General features: G+C 55.1%; 2 protein-coding genes across 2 annotated transcripts in view; one reads left to right on the top strand and one right to left on the bottom strand.

Annotated features, from left to right (window-relative positions):
• RSPH14 (radial spoke head 14 homolog) overlaps positions 1 to 24,443 on the top strand; it is a 69,235-nt gene that overhangs the window by 2,125 nt on the left and 42,667 nt on the right. Inside the window, exons 3-4 of the mRNA XM_090291821.1 lie at positions 305 to 407; positions 4,331 to 4,449. Coding sequence (XP_090147947.1) covers positions 305 to 407; positions 4,331 to 4,449 — 222 coding nt within the window. The remainder of the gene's footprint in view (positions 1 to 304; positions 408 to 4,330; positions 4,450 to 24,443) is intronic.
• The window catches only part of GNAZ (G protein subunit alpha z), a 45,551-nt gene continuing 32,979 nt past the window's right edge, over positions 11,872 to 24,443 (bottom strand). Inside the window, exon 3 of the mRNA XM_090291683.1 lies at positions 11,872 to 12,983. Within this exon, the coding sequence (XP_090147809.1) occupies positions 12,639 to 12,983 (345 nt within the window). The 3' untranslated portion in view covers positions 11,872 to 12,638. The remainder of the gene's footprint in view (positions 12,984 to 24,443) is intronic.

Raw genomic sequence — 24,443 nt, 5'->3', positions numbered from 1 at the left:
TGGATCCTGGTCTCTCCAAATGCAAAGCCCATTTTCTTAACCCCATGGTGGACTGTGAGAGAGGAAGGCACTGGTAGGAAGCGTGCAGGGAGATTCAGGAGGGTGTTGGATGCAATGGTCCCTAGTGTGCGCACACAGAGTCCCCTGCAATGACTCTGAAATGCTTCCTAATGGACACGATGCCCCCACGCCCCAAAGGCAGCAAAACCTGTGGTAATCTCTGCTGCCTGACGTTGGCTTACCTGTTGACTTCTGGGTTAGTTGAATTTTGAGACTGAACGTCCAAAGGTTTTTCTCCTCACAGGCTGCCTGGAAAGCATGAAAGCTGTGCTGAAGGATACCAACCACATGGTGCGGATCAAGGCCACTGAGGTGCTGTCTGTCATGGCGACGCATAACGTGGGCAGGTGGGCTGCTGTTTCTGGAAACCAATGTCAGGTTTTGCATCTACATCCCACCCCTGGGTGGCATGCCTTTGAATGATCTTGAGTGCTCTGAATTTTTGTGTGTAGCACAGTTCTTTGGGGGGAATTCCGTTTGGCCAGAACAGCCTTCAGTGGGGTGGTTTTAGTTGCCTCTGTGGAGGCCTAATGGAGCCCTTTGTTTCAGACCCATTTTTATGTCAGTTTCCTAGTCTGAGCTTTTCCCTTTGAAGGTGGAAAGAAAGTTCAGGTCCCATACCTGCAACAATTTAGCCTTTTCTTTTTTAAAATAAAAAAATATTTTTTATTGATTTTAGAGCAGAGAGAGAGAGAAAGAGAGAAAGAGAGAGAGATTTGTTGTTCCACTTATTTATGCATTCATTGTTTGAGTCTTGCATGTGCCCTTACTGGGGATCGAACCCACAACCTTGGCGTATTGGGATGATGCTCTGATCAGTTGAGCTACCTGGCCAGGGCCCAGCCTTTTCTTGGCTCTTTATGGGGAGCCCAATTCTCTCTCTCAGACCCTGGCAGGGCCTATGGCTTTGGCTCCTGTTTCCATGCAGGTGTTAAGACACCAGCCTGAAAGTGCACACCTTGTCTGGGCTGGTCGCTTCAACCTCTGCTCACAATGCTGAAGTTCTTCTAGGTTTCTGGCACCTGGAAATGTCCCTTTCCTGTGTAAGCACAGCTTCAAATTTTACACTTAAAAAGTGGTTCATCGAGCATTTTGGTTAGGAGTCAGTTTGTGTGGGGGGCCATGGGAGGTGCTTTCCCACAACAGTTCAGTTTACCCTCTTGACCTGGAATCACTAGTTTTACTTTGTATTAAAAGCAGGTCCAAAAACCCCAAAGAACCCCCAAGCCCTGCCACGGACCGCTGCCCGGTATGCACGGCCCAGCAACGAAGGAGGAAAAGTGGTGGTAATAGTGACAATGGAGGACAGCACAGGAACATGTTTGTTGTAACAACAGATGCCCCTTCAGAGAAGCTCTGCATCCTATCAGGGGTATCAGGGCATCTCACAGAACTGAAGGTCTTTCAGTCCTGTCTCTCCCCAAACGTCAGTGCCCCAGTGGCCTCTTCTGCACCTGCTCGTGGGCCAGGGGTTGAATGAGTTAATAATAACACACGAGGTGCTCAGCCTGGGGGCACCTCGGAAATATCTGCCCCACGTAGGTCTGGGCGGCCGCTCCTTCCTCTGGGGACTGCTGCCTCCCTCTCCCACAGTCTCTGAATTCACAGACCCACTTGCTCAGGGCCATCTCCCGATGGCCACCCTAGTCCCTTAGTCCTTTGACTTCCCAGTCCCCCGACTCCTCTCAGGCCCCGTGTGCAATCACTAGGAATGGGGTGCAGATGGGGAGGTGGTGCCACAGTGAGTCTCAAAAGTGAGTTACTTTTTAAAAAGTTTCATGATTGTAAAAGATTCTGGCAGGTGCTCTGGCCAGTGTGGCTCAGTTGGTTGGAGCGTTGTCCCATAGCCAAAGGGTTGCAGGTTTGATTCATGTCTGGGCAGTTACTCAGGTTTCAGGTTCAGTCCCCAGTACGGGGGCAGGTATGTGTGACCCACTGTCCGGACCTGCACGGTTCCTGGTCCTAGAGCTGATCCCTGGTCCAGGTGCGTACAAGAGGCAACCAATTGATGCTTCTCTCTCACAGATGTTTTTCTCTCTCCCTTCCTCCCTTCCTCTTTCTGTAAAAGCAATGGGGAAAAAAATGTCCTTGGATGAGGGTAAAAAATGAAATAAAATAAAGTTCTGGCAGGTTTTAGCATGCAGATTCCTTCATTAATGTCTTTGAATTCTTGCTCTACTTTAGAGAAACCAAAGCTGCAAATTCACATGCACCAAAAAGGGGCTAGAGCTGTGGTGCAGGTGGGACCCCTGGCCTAGGGGACAGGTACCCCTCCCTTTCCTGCTCTGTGTCCTGGCAAGACTCTGGGTGAAGTCACCGTGCTGATCTGTGACACACCTAGTGTCAGTACTTTAACGCCTTAGGGGCACAGAGAAGCTAAGCATCTTTCATTCTTCTTGCTCCTCTTTTCTCTTTTGGACCTGAAATGGGGGGACATTAGGTAGTGACCCCAGTGAGGGGAGATGGACGCTGAGAGGAGAGATGCTTCAACCTGGGCAATTATCAGGAAACTATCAGCCCAGTGAAGGTGGTGGTAGGTTTGCTTATTGCACTAGGAGGTCTGGGCAGGGGAAGGAGGTTTCCCAGCTGTGGCCACGTTATTGGGGTGGGGTCACTGATCTGATGCGTCCTGGCTGCAGGTGTTCTTCAGTGTGCTCCACTGTCCCTCACAGTGGCCCAAGCAGGGCAGCTCATGTGATCAGCATCCAGGACTCCAAAACCCTGGCTCACTCCACCACGCCCCGTTGGACAAAGAATGCAAAGGGCCAAAACTAACTGGATCAACTTCTGAAGTTCTCCCGGGGTTCAGTGGTCACCTTATAGCTAAAGCCAGAAGCTCTCAGAGCCCGTCCAATGCCAAGTAACTGGCCATGTTGAAACCCTCTGCCCTCTGTACCCACACAAGTAGTGACAGGCAGGGGGATCAGGGTGGAAGCCTGGGGCTTGGCATCTTGTCACCTTTAGGAGTTAGTCTGCATGACGGCCCACACATAGTAGCGCCTCCGGGCAGCCTGGCTCCCCTGCCTGCCTCTTGCTTGCCTGCTGGTGATTGAGGCAGATGTCCTAATGACAGACACAGCAGGTCCACAAAGCAGAAGTGACTCAGGGTGGGTGGCTGGGTGCTGACTGAAGAGGCTCAGACACCTCTCCCCTGGTAGTCAGGGAAGACCCCTTCCACTTGGGTGTCCCACTGCTATTTTCTTCTCCAAGAACGACTCAGAACTCCCCATATGGTCCAGTTCTGGCCAGTGCGGCAGGGCAGCTTGGTTGGGCACTTCTTGTGTGCTGGGCACTGGGCAAGGGCCTTACACTGAGTTCTCACTCATTTGTGCCCCCGGCCCTGAGAGACGTGACCTCAGAAATCCTCTCGACAGTGAGATTGGATAGCAGTTAGTTAACCTGAAAAGCCAGGAATCAGAGAAACTGTGCATTCCCTTTAAACAGTCCATTTTAACTCAACACGAACAGGCAGGCATTCACTGATCCCTGTGTGCCTCCCAGGCCTTCTCTTGGATGAGGGCCCACTGATGGGTGTTTCCTGTCATCTTTTGGGCTTAAACCTCACCTGTAACTTCATCTCATTTGCAGCTTTGGTTTCTTTAAAGTAGAGCAAGAACTCAGACATTAATGAAGTAATTGTATACAAAAGCTTTGTAGAGTCTTTTGCAAACATCCCACTTTTTTTCTTTTTAGAGAATCACTTTGGAGTCTTTCCACAAGGAAATTAAAAAAACTCTTCTCTAATTGGCTTACCTAATATTTAATTAATTTATATAATTATAACAACAAGGATAATAGGCATACACAGGTCTGGAGGCAACTCAGCTGGGAAGAGAGGGAGGGGCAGTGAGTGGCTCACACCCCTGGAGCACCGATGCTGGGCGGGGAGAGAGGCTGTCACTCCCTTGGCAGTTCAGGACCTGCCGCCTCTTCCCCATTTTACAGACAATAAGACTGAGGTTCCAAGGAGTAAAAGGAAGCATCCAGGGCACCAAGAACCTGAGCTGGGGTCCTAGCTAGGAAGGGGCAGAGCTGTGGCTCTTTGTACCACCGCCCAAGCCACACTGCTCTCACGGCCTGGAGGGTGTCCATAATATGTTGTCCACTTCTGGCCTTTGTCTTCTCTCAAGAAGCCAGAAGGATGTGGCCTGCAGCAGCCAGCGCGGGTTCAGAATCCAGGTCGGGGTGAGGGAGGGCAACTGACTTGGTTCTTCCTGGTCCTCTCCAAGCTTGATCTCGGTTGTTTCTAAATCTGACTTCTCTTCCCCAGAGAAGGCTTTTTGGAGCATGGCATCATCGTCGCCCTGTCCTTCTTGCTGAACGACACCGAGAGCACCTGCCAGGAGAACGTGCACTTGGCATTCAAGCACCTGGCCCAGCTGCCTTCAGGTAGGCTCGCGGTGCGCGCTCAACGGCCCCTCAGTCTCCTCTCTAGCTCAGGGGCGTACTGGGCTGCAGATCAGAGTCTAGAGCACATTTTTAACAAATTATGCTTTAATTAGGGTAAAACATGCATATTAAAAAGGCACCAATCATGCATGAATATTTGATTATATTGTGCTAAGCAAATATGCACAGAACCACTGCCCAGACCAAGACACATGTGGAGTATCCCCGGCTCTCCAGAGACTCCCCACAGCCGCCGACCGGTTACTACCCTCCGCAGAGGTAAGCGGGGTCTTTGACATATGAGACCACAGTTTATGCCTCTTTTAAAACTTTACATAAGTGGAAACATATGGCCAGTACTATTGTGTTTCTAACTTCTTTTGCTTAACAATTTGTCTCTGAGATCCACGTACGTTATGTATTACTGAGTTTTGCTGATTTGCACTGGAGTGTGGGATTCACATTATATTACAGTTTAGTTATGCACTAAATAATATAGTTTAGACCCACTGTTGCCGTTGGACATTTGAATTGTTTCTAGTATATGGCTAGTAAGAATAGAGCAGCTATAAACAAATGTCTTTCAGTGAACATTGTATGCATTTCTTTTGAGATATACCTAGGAGGAGAACCACGGGGCATAGGTTAAGTTGACGTCCACCTTTAGAAGATATTACAAATGGGTTTTGAAAATAGTTATACCAATTTACACTTCCGTCAGCAGCGGATGGGAGTTCCAGGTTCTCTCTAGTCCCACCCACAGTCGATATTTCTTGTCTTTTTGTATCAGCTATTTTGGTGAGTGTGTGGTAGTGTCTCATTTTGGTGTTAATTTGCATCTACCTGGTGATAATAACCTGTGAATGTCCTCTTCTATAAAGTGCCACAGCACGCTTTTAAGGATTAAAAAGGCCAGCCCCCAAAGGCCACTACCTCCTGGCTTGATGTTCACCCCTCTCCCCAGTTAGATCCAGAATCCAGGATAACAGCCACCCGAGTACAGAGATTTGTGTCAAATTGACAGTCACCCATCACATGATGCAATGAGCATTTGAAATGAGGAGCTCATTCAAAGAGGCATGATGTCAGGCTTGGGAATGCCCTAAGGAGGACAGACAGATGTTGAGGCGCAGGAGTCAAACAGACCTGGGGTCCCTCTGCCCTGCTCCTCATTCTCTGAGTGCCCCTGGACAGGCTATTATGAGGCGGATAATACGTACCTTGAGGCCTGAAGCAAGGGTCACCTGAGAAGATGCTCACCAACCACGTAGCACAGCACCACACAAGAGGTGCGCCATAAACATTCAGGGCCAGGGGCTGGCGCTCCCTGAATTAAGGTCCCAGGAAGGAATGGCAATAGGATCAGGTGCAGCGAGGCAGGCCTAATGGAGTCGAGTGCTGGGGAGAGGGTGCTGGTTGTGGGAGAGCATGCTAGGCTTGACAGCAGAACCCCCTGGTGGTCTTTTTAAAAGATCACCCTTATTCCTTGTTGGAAGGATCATCTCTGGGGCTCTGGGGAGGAAGATCTGCACACATTTTTCTTACAAGGATGTTGGCAGATTCTCCTGTGTGGCCATGGTTGAGAGGCACTGGGATGTTGGGGTGTCTCTATGAGGAGCCAGTGCTTGGGACAAGCCCTGTGTGCCCTGTGCAGGAGGAGCCTGTAAAGCATTGAGAGAAGTAGAGAGACAATGATAATGAACGTCAGGTACCATCACTCAGCATTGCTAAATCTTAACATTCTACTGTACTGCATATGTGCTTGAGATTCTTCTTTAAGAAAGATATAGTCCAAGCCCCCTGTGAACCTCCTCCGCTCAGCACCCTCTCTGCTGCCCTCCCTGGAAACACCAATAATTTGGGGACAATATCCCCAATGCACATCCTCATATTTTACCACAGATTTAATTTGATATAGATCTTTCTTTGCATGTTTTCAAACTCTATGTAAATGGATCTTGCTGTCTGTATCTATGCTACTTAAAAAAATGTAACGTTATAATTCTGAGTTAACATGTGTTGTGTCAGGGGCTCTATCTTATTCTGATAAACGCGGCGTGCGCTTCTGGTGTTTGATGGATACTTGCATGCGATATACTCACCTTGCCTGGCTGGCAGGCATGCCAGTTGTTTCTGCTCCTCAGCGCTGAGGGGCTTAGCTGGAGGACAGTGTCACGTGGCATGGAGGACGCGGGCCTTCAGCATGGCCTGATGTCACACGCGCTTCCCAACAGACCCAGCTGCCTCAGAGCCAGCAGCCTGACGGGGTGCTGTGTGGCATCAGTGTTGTGTCGCTTTGTGGTCTCCTGTGACCAGGGGAGGGGTCTCTTTCCTCTGCCTGGCGCAGCCTCAGCCTCCTGTCCTGCCCAGTGCTCCTGGGAGCCCGAATCCATTTGTTGATTTGTTTTTTTCCATTTCTTATTGATTTGAAGGAGTGTTTCCTTTATCCTGTGTTCCAGCCTTTTGTAGGTTATACACATGGGAAATACCATTTCCCAGGCTGGTTGTGTGGCTTTTCATTGTTTATTTGTTCACTCATTGGTCCAGCAGTTTTCATTTGAAAGCAATCAGTTTCATTAATCTTCTTTCTGTGTTTTTCTTTTGGGGGGAGAGGCACTGTTTGAGAGAATTTGGTGCTAAGAGCTCATGAAGATATGCCATATTTTCTTCTAAAAATGTAAGAGTTTTGCTTTTTTACATTTAGCTTGTGGAGTTCTCTGGAATGGATTTTTATTTGTCTGTTTTGAGGTCTTCTTGTCCAGCCCTTGCCTGGCCAACACTGTGCTAATTACAAAAGTTCTATGGTAATCTGGGTTCTGGTGGGCAGGCCCCACCCCCTGCATCTCCTCCCTGCAAACTTTCCTGGAATCTACACACGATGGGTGTACCATGAGGAGTCGGGGGTGGGGGTGGGAGGCTATGGTCCTGACAAGCCTCCTCCTCGAGGGCCTGGGTCGTAAGTAAGCCTCTGCCTTTATCTCAGGATTTCTTGGGTGCTGCTCACTGTCTGTAATGTGTCCAGAACGGGGGCCTGGAACACTAGCTGGAGGGAGGGAGGGAGACATGCAGTGAGGTGGGTGTCCCAGGATACATCTGGGGGGTGGGGTGGGCTCTGAGTGTTGTGGCTTCTGGGTAGGCCAGTGCCCTTGGGGGGTGTTCTCCTGGGGTCCCTGAGTGGGCTGAGGTCACCTGTTTCAGTGGCTCCACCCTGATGGGCGGTGACTTGGGCGGTAGCAAAGCCCGCTGGAGCCTGAGTTTCATCACTGAGCATGCGTAACAACAGGTAGCCTTGGTGCCTGCGTGGTTGGCTGGGACAATCCACTAGTGAGGCTCTTGTACTGGTAGTCATTAGTATGGGTTTTCTGTCCATGGCCACACTGGAAAGCACCTTCTGCCCCCGGTGAAGTGCTTGGCATGTGGCTGGCACTCAAAAAGTATTGGTTGTTTAGTGAGTTCTATGCCGCATTTGTCAAGATCACTTGCTAGTTGCTTTCCCGCTGCAATTCACTCACTCACCCCTTGGTTTGTTTGACGAATGTGTTGGGGATATGGCGGGAGTGAAGGTTTTCCTGTTTGGGTGCTGGGCGGAGCCTGGCTGTGTGGTTTCCCAAAGCGACCAGCAAGGGGCGCCACAGGACTGTGGGCTCCGCTGTGATCTCAGGCCTCAGAGGGGAGCTGGTTCAGGTGAGGAGAAACCAGGACTGCAGAGGCAAATGCCACGCAGAGGCTCCAAGTCCAGGCTCCCCGGAGTGCCTGCTGGCGATGCTGGAGGAAACGTGTCCCCTTTTGTGGCCAGGCGTTCAGCTCCAATGCTGAAAGCAAGGACTCTTCTGTAACTGGATTTTGGTATGCGGCTGAATAGCCTGGGGGACCCCGGAAGTGTCCCTCTACCAGACCCTCTGGCCATGCCCAGGCCCCCTTGGGCCCTCTCTCTGATGGTGGCCTCGGGCCCTGGCTGGCACACCCAGGAGGGAGTCTGGGCTGGCTTCTCCCCGTCACTTGCTCCTGTGCCAAGCTTGGAGCTGTGACCCAGCTTTAACAGCAGTATGCTGTAAGGACCACTCTGTCCTGACCTTTGTGTGCAGCCTGGGTTTGGGGGTACTGTACAGGTGGAGGCAGATGCCCCTCCCTGGGGGGAGGGAGACCGTGAGGATGTGCTCAGCCTCTGCTGTGGAGACTGGCTCTTTGGCCTTAGATAGGAGCAGGGCAAGGCCGAGGAGGGAGTGCACACAGAGGGAGAGGTGTCTGGTAGTTCTGAGTTGATGGGGGACATTCCTGGAGCCATATACCATCCGGGATCAAGAGAGAAATCAGGGGTGGCTGTGTCCGGGGGGAACTGAAACCATGGGAGTAGTGGAAGTAGGCAGAGTGGCTGCTGTAGAAGCAAAACAGGGTGCCCTCTCGCTTCCGCCTGGTGAGGTGGCCCAGAGCAGTCCCTACCCTTTCCACTCCTCCTGGCCCTGTCCCCTCAGGGTGGCTGCCCCAGAGGGGCGGGTCTTTCCTTTCTCATCTGCCTCAGGGCGGGGCAGGGGCACTTAGTTCTCCCTGGACATGCTCTGGGCATAACCAGCGGGCACCTGGCCGAGGACCTCCTCAGCACCGAGGTGCCTCTGCCTGCTCATGTCTTGGGGAGGCAGGTGCAGCCGACTGCTGTCCACCTTCGGCGCGGCCCCTCGTTCTCACGGTGCAGTGCCGCCCTCCCTCGCACTTGCTGCCCTGCCAGCCGGACCCACACCCCAGGCCCCTTAGTCCTCAATGGCTAGGGCCTTGAGTAGGCTCCGATGAGTGTGGATAGATGGGGCAGAGCCCCTGCGGACCCAGGCCCAGGTGGGTCCCTCGTTACACCCTGTGTGATGTTAAGAAGTCATCCCTGCTCAGGATCTCTGCTTTCTTTTCTGTAGAATAGAATCAATACCCTCCGTTTCTCAGGAGAGGGAGGGGCCCGCTGTGCCGCGAGCCGCCACAGAGGGGCGCTGCGGGCATTGCGACACTATCATTGCCCCATTGCATCCTCTTAGGCTGCGGGGGAGGAAAACAACGTCCACGGAGCCCACACTCCGCAGGGTGTCCACGGAGAGTACGTTGGGCCCTGGTGGTCGGACCTGGGAGGAGTCAGTCACTTGCATAGGTGGGGTCAGAGCAGCTCCTTCTGCACAAGGAAGAGCCTGTGCCCTTCGGGTGGCTCTCCACCAACTCTAGCCTTCTCTCACCTCCCTCCTGCTGACCCCTTAGCTCACTTTCCTCCTGAATCTTCAGCTCAGCTCAGCGCATGGTGTCCCCTGCTGGGCGCTGCTCAGGCACGTGGAGGAAGGGACGGGTCAGGCAGCAGAGATGACAGCAGAGACACCTCTCCCACCTCTCCCCACCTCGCCCCGGCGTGGGTGCACCGAGGGGCGGTATGCAGGAGGGAGGGGACTTGCAGTGCCCAGGGAGCTGAGCTCTGAGGGACAGAGGGATCTTAGAGGATGGGGAAGGGGCCACCTCAGCAGGCTCATGAGGAAGAACCAGAGCAGTGGCAGGTGGGGGCCAGAAGGAACACTGGCCCAGGGCAGCCTCCTCCAGTACTTGAACGCCTCCAGAGAGAAGGCAGGATCCTCCCATTTCCCTCTAGCTGTGTATTTTTAGGTTAAAGATGTTCACAGTGAGATTACAGCTCTTTTCACAGTTGGCATTAAAAGCGCAAAATAAGTCTCAATGATTATAAGTCACATGTTATTTCTCCTTATAGAAGAGCCCCCTTGGGCTTTTGCTGTTTGGTGACGTGGGGAGGCGTGAAGGGAATCCCCATGTGGGCTCAGGGGTGGCAGGGCAAGAGGAGAGAGTGAGGTTTGCGTGTGTGTGTCTGCGTGCCGGGGATCTGAGTGTGTGCACCCGTGTGCGCGTCTGTCTGCCGCCCCTCATCCAGGGCTTTGTGAAGGGTGGCTCTGTGATCCCCATGGGCTCCTGCCCATCCCATCCAGGTGCTGGGTGATCAGGGGCAGAGCCAGGTGAGGACCTGGGAGACATCATCCCCTTCTGCTCCTCCTGGGAAAGATGTCTCCACCACTCCCTGACCTTGAACTTGGGCCCCTTTGCTCGTCTATAAAATGGGTCACTGCAGACAATCTACCTTGGTAGTGTATGTTAAATAATTTGTAAGGAGCCTGGTGCAGGCTGAACAAACTTCCTTGACTTCTCATTAGTGCTTTCCACCACAGGGAGATGCCTCTAAATCAGCAAACGATGGGCCTTCAGAGGCCCCTCCTTCCCACACCCTGCAGGGCCCACCCTACAGTGTTGTGGGTTGTTGGCACCCTTCCGGCTCTCCGGACACCTCTTCTGCTCAGTGAAGGCAACTCTGACCCTGGCACAGGTGTCTTTAGGGTCTGAGGAGTCTGAGTGACAGTGCAGCCTGGACAGGGTCGCGGGGACAGCAGGAGCCCTCATCACCCCCAAACCTTAGGCCCCTGGAACACATGGGACTAGCAGGGCTCCCACTTGTGCAGGTTCTTTCCTCTTTTGAGTTGTTCTTTCTTGATGTTTGTTTCAAGATAATTTTTACCTAAATGTGTGTGTGTGGCGGGGGGGGTGGGGGTGGGTCACACAGAGAAAAATAAACCTCAGGGGGGGAGGTGTCCCCAGCTACCCTCCCAGATGTCAGCCCTGCACACATAGCACACTGCAAGGAGGCTTGGCTTATTCAGGATATTTTATTTTCTTAAAGTAGACAATCTCTGACTCTCATACCATACCACCTCCTCTTCCCTCTGTACATCTCTTAAAGTCCTTGGCTGCGACTCTGCACCCTGACCTTGGGCACAAGGGTACCGAACAAAGGCGAAGAGAGATTTGCCAAGGTCTCTGGTGGTGCCCTCCCTCTCAGCGGCAGCAGGGTTTCATATTTACACCCGGCCCTCAGCCAAGGTCCTCTCACGGTGGCAGGTGCCATGGGCCCCAGGGCAGAACGGGCCAGAGCTGGGGGTCCCAGCAGGGCCTCCCTCAGGCTCCAACACTGGCTGAGCCTTCACAGGAGTCATAGCTGCTCTCAGCCTCAGGCGCAGGGTGTAGGGGCCAGGGCCCCGTCTCTTGCCTTCCCTTCCTCTACTTGCAAAGCCACAGATAATTTAATCTTTAAGTACCAAGACATATAGCTATTGTTCATTCGCTCCTAGGTGAAGTACCTTCTTTAAATACATCACATTTATTTTCTGAAATAAAAACGAAGCAGAAACCGCACCAGTGACAAGAGGACGCTGCACAGGCGTATGTACAACGCTGCCCCACGAGGCTGCCACAGGGCGACCGTCGCCCCGGTGTCGCTCGGGAGCAAAGGACAGACTCATCCAGATAACAACTGTTACACTCAGCAAGCCAGACACAAAAAGGACCACCTGAAAAAAAAATAGGTTTTGAAAATCTGCATTTTAAAAAAGAATACTCAACTGCATTTGAAATTGTCTGTATTTGTTTTTCTGCGAAACACCACGAGGTTTGGCCAAAAAAAAAAAAAAAAAAAAAAAAATGTCAGAGAGAAAAACCAGGTTTGATTTATAAAACATCAGACGAGTAGAAGAAAAGCTGGAACCCAGCTGGCCTCATTGGAAACAAATCATGCCACTCATGTTATTGTATGGATTTTTGCTGCATATTTAAGCTGTTTAAAAAGAGCTGTGAGTGGCTGGAGGTCTGGTTAGTGCTGTTGTCTGGCTGCGCACCCTGGTTCCAGAACTGAGTAGACCAGGGGTGGGTGTGTCCAGCAGGGAAGGGGCTCAGACCCTCTCTGGTCCTCCTTCCTGGTCAGTGGCAAGGTTCCTATTCTAGGGCAGAGCTGATGACTCCGGGTGGCCCAGCTGCCTCTCCCCATCATCCCATGGGGGGCCGCCATGCAGAGTGGGGCCAAATCGGAAAGGGGGAAGGGCTTGTAGGGAACTTGGTGACAGCTCTTCAAGTCTTCAAGAGACCTCAATGCTTTGGGGAACTTGGCTGTCTCCAGACTGTGTGTGTGTGTGTGTGTGTGTGTGTCTACTTACCTAGCAATCTATCCATATATATTTATGTTTGTGGAAATGTGGGGGCCAGCAGGGAGGAGGGGTGGAGGACTCTTCAGGCCCCCTGTTTTCTGCCCCTGGGCTGGGTCTCCCTAGCACAAGTGGAATTGGGGTGTGACACCCCGGGGGTTCCATCACAGATAAGCGGGTTGGCCTGGCTCCTCAGCAAAGGCCTATGTACTTGAGATTGTTCTGTATGATGACATCTGTCACTGCGTCAAAGACAAACTGGATGTTACTGGTGTCAGTGGCACAGGTGAAGTGAGAGTAAATCTCCTTGGTCTCCTTGTTGCGGTTCAGGTCCTCAAACTGCCGCTGGATGTAGACGGCGGCCTCCTCATAGGTGTTCTGGCCCTTGTACTCGGGGAAGCAGACGGTGAGCGGGATGCGCCGGATCTTCTCCGCCAGCAGGTCCTTCTTGTTCAGGAAGAGGATGAGTGAGGTGTTGATGAACCAGTTGTTGTTGCAGATGGAGTCAAAAAGGCGCAAGCTCTCTGCCATTCGACTCTGAGGGGAGGAACAGGCTGATATTAATCTGGGTGTTCAGAGAGGGAAGACCCTAGACCCACAGCCCCGCTGGGAGGAAGCCCCCCTGGCAGAGTCCCCCAGCCTGGGGCCGGCCCCCACCAAGCATCCTTATGTTGGAAAGTCCTTCCTCTGCCAGGCCAACTGTCTTCACCTGTCTCTGACAGGCTCTGGAGCCCTGAAGTGGCTGGCACCTGCCTCCAAGCCCTGAGAGCCTGGCATGTGTTTGTAAGAGGCTCTCCTTTCCTGCTGGTCCCTCCTCTGGGTCCTGGTAGTGACAATAGTGGCTTTGGGGCTGCAGCCTGGCCTCCCTCCGCCCGGTGGACTGGAAGGAGCATTTCTATGCTCACAGCCCAAGGGCCCAGCCTGCCCAACCTGCACGTACAAGCTCAAGTCTTCCATGGGAGATGCCATCGTCATGTCCCCTGCCATGTGAGGACGGGCAGCCTTCTGCCTGGCAGTCAGCTCAGACCTGCTGCGGTTTGGGCCCTGCTTTTGAGCCCCGATCCTGCCATGTGCCATATCGTCAGTACTCAGCCAGAGTTTGTGAGAGGGTGGCCTGAGCTTTCAAAAACCAAAGGCTCCAGTTCAGAGAGTTGGGGAAGGCTCGAACTCCTCTGTCCCTGCTGGGCCTCAGGGTCCCTAGAGGTCACACGTGCCTCTCCCAGCCCAGGCAGAGCCCATGGCCTCAGTGCCCGGCGTGGCATGGGATGGCGGCTCAGCAGGTGCAGTAACCAACCGCAGAGCGTGGCACCCGGCCCTTCTTTACCAGCCTCCTTTCTGAGGACTTCAGATGTGCTGTAGTGACTGTGGTTTTCTCAGAAACAATGTGTTTGTCTAATTCCCAAACCCACTGTTTCCACACAGAACCGACAGTTCTAACTGTTGAAAGGAACTTCTGCTAGTGAATTATTGCTGGTAGGAGCTGCCCCTTGTTTAAAGATAAAATGAAGACGCTGAGTGTCCAAAGTCTAGAACCAGTTTAGTCTGGAACTGAGGCTTCAGATTTAAGACCTTTTCTGAGCAATTGCACCACCGACATGGTAGCAAGAGTGCAAAATGCGGCTGGCGCAGACCGTGTGGACACAGGGCGCCGGCTTGTCTGGTCCTCACACCTTCCTATTCACATGATACAGACGAAGAAACTGAGGCTCAGAGAGGCATGAAATGTGCTCCAAGTCCCATGACCTGGAGCTCCAGGCTCACTGCATCTCCAGGGCGGACGGGCAGTGCTGTTGGACTCAAGGGTGGGGATGCCACAGAGGATGCCACACTGAAACCCCGCTCTCCCGCACACTCTGAGTTGTCTGAGGCACAGGTCTGCCAGCAACAGTGCTGAGAAGGAACCAGGCTGAACGGGGGCAGGGACACCCAGAGGCATGGTCATTACCCCCCAAAACAGAGAAGCTGCCCTGAGACCCCGCACTCCACCCAGCTGATCCTGTTTTTCAAAAGCAATGTTGCACGCTCTTTAGAACAAGCTCATGAATAACAGAAACTCTGAAAAGTGGCATGTCAGGTTTGGGGGCAGGACCCTTCTACAGAAGCAAACAGAATGCTGGAGCCCCATTCCCAGCAGTGCCAGGAGGAGCCACACATATTCCCAAACGGGAGAGCTAAGTGGTGGGCTAGGACTGCCCCATTCTGCTGGGGAGTAATTAGCTTTTATGGATTCCTGGAAGCCACACCGTAAAGACTAAACAGAACTGCCACTTCTCAAAGGAGTGATGTCATAATCAGCGGCTGTACTTCTGACCCCAAATTTTACATCAGATAAATAATAGATGCAGCCATTAGCACATTTTCATTAATTCATTGAGCGAATACTTGAGCACACGTTGAGGGTCAATGACAGGTCCCAGCTCTTATGACAGGTGATAAAAGCCCCAGAAACCAGGCAGAGGGCTTCCGCCAAGGCTGAGAGGGAGAAGGTCCGGCCACCAGCAGGTGGGACCCAGCAGGCCAGTGGCTGGGGATGGAGCTGAGATTCAAGGGCGGGTGGGCAAGCCCAGAGTGAGGGCTAGGCAGAAGGGATGGGACATAGGGTCCTGGCATGGGTATCCGGTTAGGGGCCATGGCCTGCTTCCCTGAGCCCTGCTGGGACACTTGGGTGACAGCTGGGTGGCTCTTGTGCCCCGCCCAGCATCGCCTGGACAGGTCGTGGAGTCTGGGAAGAGGGGCAGAAAGGTGTCCTCCACACACTGAGATGGTGCGTGTGTGTAGGCCACCCATCACGCAGGAGTTTCGTATGGGGTAAATGTATGTGGGAAAAGCTCAGCTGCTGGGTCCTGAGTGGAATGACCCCTCTGGCCTGCACAACCAACCTGTCCTCCTGCTCAGCACACACTCCAGGCCCCTGATTTCCGACCTGATGCCCAGCCCCCATGAGTTCTAATGCACTGAGAGCGCTTCTGCCCACTGTGAACCTCTGCCCTGCAGCAGACGTTCTGGAGCCTGGACAACCCTCGGAGCCTCATGTTCCTTGCTGGGAAAGCCCTGGAACTCAGGCACATGTCTCCTGAGGTAGCTGGGAAGGCAGTGGTGCTCTCGGCCGCCCCTCACACTTGCTTATAGTATCACTGTGGCTGTGCACTGGCATCAGGACCACAGACCGGGTGGCACTCTCATCTCAGGCCCTTGCCTGCTTCTGTGGCTCCTCTGGCTTTGCTGGCACTTGGGTGCTCAGGTTTCTGGTTCCTGCTCTTCCTTGGGACAAACTATGGGAACCACACTGGTCATCATTTAGGTGCCAGGAGATGATGGGCATCATAGAATAACCATAAAACCTTTGGGTAAGTGCCTTGCTCCCATGGACCCTGCCACAGAGTGGATGGGTGGGGTGGGGCCAGAGCCCTCTGGTCCTTTGGCACTGTGCCTATGGTGTCCCTGTCACTGGCATGTGTGTTCCTGCAGCCCAAGCACTGTCAGGTGGGCAGAGCAGCATCCTGGCACCTCAAACCTCAAATCATTGAAGGAGCTTGCTATTTTGGGCTGTAACTCTGGAAACCGTGAGAAGCACGCGTAAGTGTGAGTATGGGAGGAGCGAGCCCACCAGCCTCTAGGGTGTCCCCCCAGGCGGCAGCAGTGCAGCCATCAGCTTCCCTTCTCCTCACACCTCTCCATGTTCTACTCACACTCCACGGCCTTGCTCAAGGCCTCTACTTCCCAGAAGCCCTCCTGACTTTTCCTCCTGCCCCTGCACCAGGATAAAGTCCCAGCCTCTCAGTATGGCCTTTGGGGCCTCCCCTAGGCTGGGTGCCAGCCATGGTCCCATTTTCCTCCCTGATCTCTCAATGGCCTGGGGGAAGCTCCCCCTGCCACCCAGTTCTGCCCACTTGGTGTCCTGGGTCAGAGCTGCTGCCAAGGGCTCCGGAAGTGGTAAGACAGGTTGGACATCATTCCCATGCGGTGCTCCTGGGCCCCTTTGGCGAGAGAAGCCAGGAGCAGCTTCGGCGTCACTGTAGCTTGCCCTCGTCCTGCCGCCACTTCCCTCAGCCTAACACATCCCAGAATCAGAGGAGCTGCCTCTGTCACTCAAGGACACGCCACAAGGTGGGGGCATCACCCACTTGACACACAGGGAGACAGAGACGGAGGCCTGGAAGGCCCATTCCCAGGGCTCAGCTGAGAGCCTCAGTTTCCACCGACCACCCCTCCTTTTAGCCAGAAGCCCTCCTTGCATTTCCCTCTCCAGCTGCCAATGCAGCAGAGGTCGTGGATGCTCCTGCCAGGAGGAAATGCACCCAGCTGGGGCTCGAGGCCCACCCAGCTCTCTCCAGGGCCCACTCACCAGGGAGATGGCACCTTCTAGAAGTCTGGGGTTTGTCTGCACACTCGTTCATACAAGTAACACAGAGCAGACGATTCCTGTCAAAAAGCCTGTGCAATGGCGGGAATCTCACTGCTCAGTGGTGAAACCGGTGACTGGTAACAAAGCATGTTAGACACTGGGAAGCAGTTGGGTGGCTGGGCACAGTCTCCAGGGTGGTGCAGAAGCCATTTCTTGGCCATCTGTAAAAAAAGATAGCTTCTGCTCGGACAGCTCCAAATACACCATACACCACTGAACAGATGTCCCACCAGGGGGTGTGTGGCGTCGTCTGCTAGGACCATGGCTGTTCCTGATAATCTGTCCCTAAGAGGCTTCCGGCTTGCTGGCCTGAGTCGTCTTTGCTCAACACCAACCTCAGTGGTAGAGGCCTTCACTCCACACACGGCTGCCACGCATGGCACCTGTGGCGGCACTGTCCAGACTGGCTACTGGAATGACATTCTGGGGAGGCCAGAGACTAGGGTGAGCTGAGGCACAAAGGTTAGTGAGGGGGCCTTGGCCCCTTAGTCCTGATTCTCCATGAAGGCTCTCGCTGCCACAGAAGGGTAGACTCCCCTGGTTGTGAGCATGGGGTCTGGGGCCAGGGGCTTGGGGTTCACTGTCCTCACCAGTGCTTGCTGAGTCTTGGATATGATGTTTCTCCACCCTGGGCTTCAGCTTTCCCATCAGTACACTGGGGGTGCTTGTGGCACTCAATGTCAGGGCTGTTGGGAGGGGGAATGAAGGTGCCCATGTGAGAGGAGCCTGACCCGCTGGGCCTTGTCCTGTGGCTGCCACTGCTGTCCCAGCGAGTACCCTGCCATGCCACTCCCAGCCCCTCACCTTGGCATTGCGTTCCTCTCATTTCCTGTCGCCTCTCAGGGAAGGTCTGACTCCCTACACCCCTAGCACAAAGCCACTGCGGGATGTGGCTGCTCCGCTTCAGTGGTGGCTCTGTGGCGAGGAGGAGCTGCACTCTGCAGGCTGGGCTTTAGCCGGTACTTCCTGGGCTCCTGGGGCCAGTACACCTGTGTGCTGGTCATGGGTTCCAGTCCGCCTGGTACCTCTGGGAGGCTCCTGAGGCTGCTCACAGCCCGGAGATCCAATGCCCACCTGGGCCTTCCCCACTTGCCACCCGGACTGTAGTGCCCTGTGTCGGCACCTTCCGGCTCCGAACCCTCTCCTGGCTTGCTGTTAGGCCTGCCTCCTCGCAGTAGGCTCCCTCCCTGTTGGTGGGGCGCAGGACAGCCCCGAGTTCCAGGCTGAGTATCCCTTATCATCATTTCCCTGATTTAGTCGGTCAGGCCGAGAGCTGCATCAGAGGAGGGCCGCCTTTGCTTTCCTGCATCCTGCCTGGGTGGGCAATGGCTGGTTCCAAGAGACCTGGCGTTGGACCCAATGGTGGACACCTGAGTCCACCCTTGTATTTTACAAATGAGGAGACTGGGTCGCCCGACAAACACGGTCTGCCCAAACATTTCCCACGTGGCCTTTTCCAGCATGTCAGCTTCCCACTGGTTCAAGAGCTCACGGGGGCCTGCCTGAGGAAGAGGGGATAGCAGGCGTGCCCCGACCCCCGGCCCGCTGGGTGGCGAGCAGCAGTTCTCAGCCCCTCTAATGCACTGTAGTTTCTAGAGGGGGAGACAGGACAACAACGTAAGGGAGCCGGCTAACAACTGCTAGGCTACCCGCTTGCCTTGGGTCTTTCCAGTGTGCGCCCTCCCGGGGACTCATTCCAGCCTCCAGCCCTTTCTCTTCACCACCTTCCCTCCTCCTTTCCCAAACCTCCGAGCCAGCTCCTCCAGTCTCATGTAGCTTGCCTCCATTCCGTGAGAGAGGGCAGGACCTTGTGTGCACGTATTTGCAATGTACCAGGCTCGTGGGCATCTTCAGGCCTGGAGCTGAAGCGCGGGCATGGGTGAAGGAGAGGACATGGCAAAGGCTGGGGGAGCCGTGTGGCCCTGGGACTCCATTTCCTTATTCCTGGGATGAGTTCTCAGTACTCTTATAGATGGAAAGCCCAAGTCTTCCCATTGTAGAAAAGCCGGGAGTGTGTGCTCATGGGAACCATGAATTCAGCTTTCACAGTGGAAACAGAGCCGAGAGGCTGGGCTATGGACATGAATGATTTCCATTCACTGGGGACAAAGCCAGCCCCGTGGCTGCCCATCCTGCAGCTGAGCCACCAGGCCTGTCTGGGCCACAGTGCCAGGCTCCAAGGGCACCGAGGGCAGGACCTGGGCAGTGAGGCCTCCTGGCGGCAACCTGGCTGGATGGGTCAAGGGAGAGGTTTCGTAGAAGGCTGGATGTCAAACTGGCACCTTTCATTAAGTGACAGTCTCTGAACTCCTTTTGTGGTGGAAGGCTTGGGGGCACTAAGGTGGGGGCTGCCTTTTAGCCAGCAGGCTGTGGCTCAAGGGGCCTAGGGGCGCTGCTGACACACAATCCCTAGTCAACAGTCTGGTGTCTACCTTCAGTGTGATGCTGACTGCCCCTCCCCCTTTCAATCAATGGCAGGGGCACATGAGGCCTGGACCCCTATTTTGTGGGCCTGGTAGACAGGAGGAGCCTTGTGACCTCCCTGGACCATCCTGAGCCCTGCCGAGGGGGAGTCTGGCCTGGGCATCCCCAGACTTCCCAAGTGGGGACAGCAAGTGCGCCCCACTGTCAGATCCATGCGCTGAGGTCCTGGCATGTGCACGGTGGGCGTGAGGGCTGTTAGATGTGCCTGCAGCCATGGAACCCCGTGATGGGTTGTGCCACCAGGGTAAGACCACTTCAAGGATGGTGCTGGTCACTGAGGGGAAAAGCTTATGCTTTGTCCCTAAAGAAGTGGGGGACAAGTTGTCCAGGGTGACAGGAGCGTCTCTCCTCACTGCGAAACTGCAGAGAAGTCTATGAAGACCCGGGGGTGCTCAGGTGGCTCTGCTGGGTGGCCACAGGAGGCAGGCGGCAGTAAGGTGCCCCTGGGCTCTGAGGGGAAGAGGCCTGGATGGGCCCAGACCGCAGGCTCGAAGCCCTGAGCATCCCCAGCCAGCCAGTCCAATGAGGGGCCTCATCCTGGAGTTCATTTCCCTTTTGGGCTCCCAGATTGTCCCAGGGGAGCTCGGAGGAGCAAGATCCTGGCCTGGGTCTTCCGTCAGGCTGAGGGGTGCTGGGCAGGGTGACTCTGCAGGCAGCAGCTGTTTTAAAGGGCCGAGAGGCTGTCCCTGGGGAAGAGCCCAGGCGGTCCGCTGTTCAGTCAACACTAGGATGCTCTGCTCTCCTTCCAGAGGAGTTACTGCCACAGCGAGGAACTGTGGCCAAGCAGCTGTCCTGCATGGCCTTCCTGGTCCGGGGGAGCCTCACGTGGGAGCGTGGGCCAAGTCAAGTGAGCTGGCTGGGCGTTAGGTTTGCTCCTATCAAGATGTTCTCTTCTTTCTCTGCTCAAGTGTTTCATGTGAGCACAGCGTTCTATGGAGCAGGAGCTCCTTCCAGCTGAGCTCTGGAGACCCTGGCCACAGTCCTCTGCTTTCTGATAAGCCAGCCACATCTCTGAAGTCTTCAGCATGGTCCCCTCACAGCTGTCTCCTTGCTCCCTGCATTCAGGTCCCCATCGCCACATGGAGTCTTCCCGGTGCTTAGGATTTGGCCTTGGAAGACCTTCCTAGACTACCCCAGCCAGGTGCACACTCTGGTGACGCTGCACAGGTTCCAGCTGCACCAAGCTCCCCCGACACCCATATTTGCTGTTAGCCCAGTGCTTCCTCATTGGGGCCCAGCCTAAAGGGCCCCACCCAGATTCCAGGACAACTGTCCCGTGGACTGGCCATCTCTTCCTCCAACAGCCAGCGACTCCTTCCCTGACCCCAGGTCCGCTGCCCCAGTGCCGCGTGATGCTGGTTGTGGTCCTCTGTTCTGGCTGCACCCCATGTGCCCCCTGTAACGCTGGCCACATATTCTGTGGGGGCGTTTTGACTGACGGGTCAAATGGTAAATGACCTGGCGAATATCAGAGCCTGGTATATGTGGGGGCAAGGAAGCTGAAGGACTCCCAGAAAGGGCCTGGGACTGTGGCAGCTCGGGGAGCGGGAGAGGAGCCCCTTGGAAACCAGAAATGCAGCTGGGTGCCCTCTTGCAAAAGTGAGCCCCGGGGCTGCGGGGTAGAGGGGGCAGCCTTGGGCACCAGGGTCCCAGCCAGCCCAGTGCTCTGCGTCAATGTCAGGAGCAATGCCTACAGTTTCTCGGGTGCCTGGGGCGGGAGTCCCACTGTGCTACAGGTGACACTAGACCTGTTTGAGTATGTGGCGCCCTGGCCCCAGAGCCAGGCGATTTCCTGTGGCTTCTCTGGTGCCGTGACTGCAGGCCTCTGGTTGGAAACAGCAGGAGAACTTGGATTTTAGGCAGCCCACCCCAGGGCACGTGGCCCTGTTAGGGACCAGGAGTGTCAGGACTGTAGTTAGGTTGGGGTGGGGTAGGATGGAGATACCTATCTGCCTTGTTTGTGCAGAAATGCACTGCTGGCCGGGCGCCAGACCTCACTCTACCACCAAACTACATTGTGATCTTAGGTCTACCACTTCCTCTCCCAAACCACTATTCCCAGGGGACCCTGGAGCAGTTTGGTGTCTGTGCGTGGCTGGCACTGTGTGCATGCTCACACTGGCCTGAGCACTGGGCTCTGAGGCATCCTTTGACATTTATCATGCCAAGGCTCTCCTGACAGCCTCCTCCCATTCTCTGGGCTCTGCCGCACCCAGCACAGACGCTGGGGCAGCACTGGGTCCAGCCTCCAGGCCTGAGGTTTCCTGGCCTCCCTTGGCTGCTGGGCTGTGCTTGCCTCTCTTGCCTGGCCAGGGCCTGGAGACTGTGCCTGCCACTCTGCTTCTGAGTCTGAGGGGGAGGCCATTATACACCCTCCCCTGTCCTCAAGGAGCTTATGATACACATGGGGGCCGATGGTAAGAGACAGAGACGGGCAGACCAAAACCACGCAGCCAGGCTGCACACTGTTCATTCTCCGAGGAGGCCCAGTGAGGGAGCAGGTGGGGGAGCCTGAGTCATCCCTGCACATGCCTGCAGGGACAGGGACTCGGAGCTTGGGCCTCCCCAGGCAGCTCCAGTTCCTGTTGCCTGCTAGAAGCTGTGTTTCTCCACCCCCAACCCACCCCACAGAATTGAGTCCCCTTGTTGGAAGAGATTCCTGGAGGGCAGGGCCTGTGTGCTTGGCTTACCCAGTACCTGGATGGAATCACCATAACCCTGTGTGGACAAGAGGGCAGATGTGGTCATGTTCAGCCAGGAAGACAGAGGGTGAGGTCTCTGAGTTGCTCTCTGTCCTCTCAGGCTCAGAAGCATGACAGTCCCTCAGTCCCTTTTCGATGCTGAGCTGCTGAGTCTGTGACAGCAGCTGCTACCCAGGATGGCTGCTCCCCTCCCTCTACTGAGCTTAGTACCCAGACACTCAGTAGACTTGCTGCCATTTCCATGACAACCGCGAGGAAGCCTCCACCCTCAGAGCCTAACACACCAACACAGACTGATGGCAGGAGGAAGCAGCAGATTCTTGGGCCAGGCCAGGTGTCCCTCCACAGCTGTTCATCACTGTCTGCTTGTTCGGGTGAGGGGAGGGGAGGGCCTCTCAGAGTTTGGGGGACCCTCCTCTCCCTGAAAGACAGGACAGTGGGAAGGTACTTCCAGTGACCTGCTGCTGGCTGGGGTGGGCCTTCTGGTGGACTGGGAGGCTGGAAGGTGGCATTATCACTGAAGGAGCACTGGGTGGTGTCTCGCCCATGTCACCCTGAGGCAGTATTAGCCTCAGCAACCACCCTGACAGCACTGGGCCTCACTTCCTCCTCTGTGTGGAGGCCACCACGATACATCTGGGTAGATGTCCAGCTCTGTTCAGCTGTGAGAAGTGGCTCCTGGACACGCCAGGGACAGACGCTGTGGTGGGGCTCTTCCCAGCACCCCCATTGTACAGATATGGAAACTGGGACTCAGAGGGCTCACCTCACCTGCATAGCACCTCTGCCTGTCATTCCCCTCCCCCGGCCCAAGGAGAGGAGAGCCTCAGCCAGCCAGCCAGACATCTCTCAGACATCACTTCCCCTACTGCTGCTGGCCTTAGGAAACGGGGAGGTGTCTGGGAACAGAGGTGGATGGCCAGGGTCACTTCCAGACCAACGTGATTAGCACTCCCCACTTCTTCCTCCCGCAAACCTAAATGCTGCTGTGCTGGACTGGGGAGTCGGAGTAATGAGGCCAATGACTCAACGAGCCCCTGACTGTTCCTGGAGCCTAGCTACAGGGAGAGCAAAGAGCGGCGATGCTGTAACCAGCCACGCGGGCAATGGGGGCCAGTGGGGAGAGCTGCCGCCTGCACCTCTCCCCAGGCCCAGGGCCAACTGAACTCACTCCCCAAGCCTGGGCCTTGGGGTGTCAAGGCCGAGACACAGGAGCAGGGACAGCAGCTCACAGTCCCACACCCCTCCTACCTGCCCTCCCCTCCAGCTACAGCCTCTGGAGGATGCCCTGCTGGGCACCACACCCACTTCCAGCCACTCTGCTCTTAGGAGCCTTGCTCAGGTGCCCACTCACCTCAGTGCCCATCCATTTCCATCTGGACCTCTTTTCTCTGTCCTCACTTCAGCCTTAGGGCTCCCTGGGTGACATGCGTGGGCATCTTAGCAAGGCAGGAAGCGGCCCCGCAGGGTGGGGGCCTGAACGCGGAGCCTCTGCTCTGATGCCCCGCAGCTGCCCAGTTCTGCTTGAACTCTACCTTCCCTGAGAGGCTCGGGTCCTGGGGGCCATGACAGAGCAGTTGTTTTAGGCCATGTGACATGAGTCACACTAGAAATGTGGTCAAGAGGCAATGACAAGGGGGCCGGAGGCCTTGCGACCCCACCCGCTGAGCACCCATTCTGGGTACAGAGCTGAGGTGCAAGCCCAGTCCCCTGCCACCTTGCCTGTCCCCCCAGTACCTTTTCTCTGGACCTCGGGCAGTCACTCTGGATATATCTTAAGATGGCACTGAGCACTCCCCTGCCTTGAGGGACAGAGAAGAGCAAGGAGCAGCCTGGCTTATGAGGACTGAGTCACCCAGGGGAGGGACACATGTGCCAACTGTCCAGCACTACACAGTGCAAGCTAGAGGGCAGGCAGCATGTAAGAGGGGGGTGATGATAAATAAGCCGACTTTGGTGGAGCAGGGCAGGAGGGAGAACATGGCTGTCCCTTCAAGTCTGTCCAGGCCTCTCCCTCCCTCGCTTGCTGAGCTCTGCCTCCCTGCTTCTGCATGTGACTCCTACTACAACCCCACACAGCCAACCACATCGCCTCACTCTCGTGGGCTAAACTCTCCAGGAGCTTCCATCATGACTAGATAATCCCCACATGCTCCGTCTGGCTCCCAGACTCACCCCATAGCATCCTTCCTTCCTGCCTCAGGGTCACACTGCTCCTTCCTAACCCACAGGGAGGGATGGCTCCCAGGGGCCTCCCCACCCCTCCTACCCCACCTGACATTCCCCCTAGTCAGGACTTATGATCCCTCCTCTTAATTTGCTGCGCAGCTTTGAACACCAGTGGATCTGCTCCTCTGGCTCATGGTCTGATGTGAACGCAGTGCTGTCATGGGGATGGCTCACCCC

This window comes from Furipterus horrens, unplaced genomic scaffold, assembly GCF_987537825.1.
Source record: "Furipterus horrens unplaced genomic scaffold, mFurHor1.1.pri manual_scaffold_11, whole genome shotgun sequence".
In the NCBI taxonomy this organism is placed as follows: Eukaryota; Metazoa; Chordata; class Mammalia; order Chiroptera; family Furipteridae; genus Furipterus; species Furipterus horrens.
The sequence above is the reverse complement of the archived record's forward strand: the minus strand, read 5'-3'. Positions and strand labels throughout refer to the sequence as shown.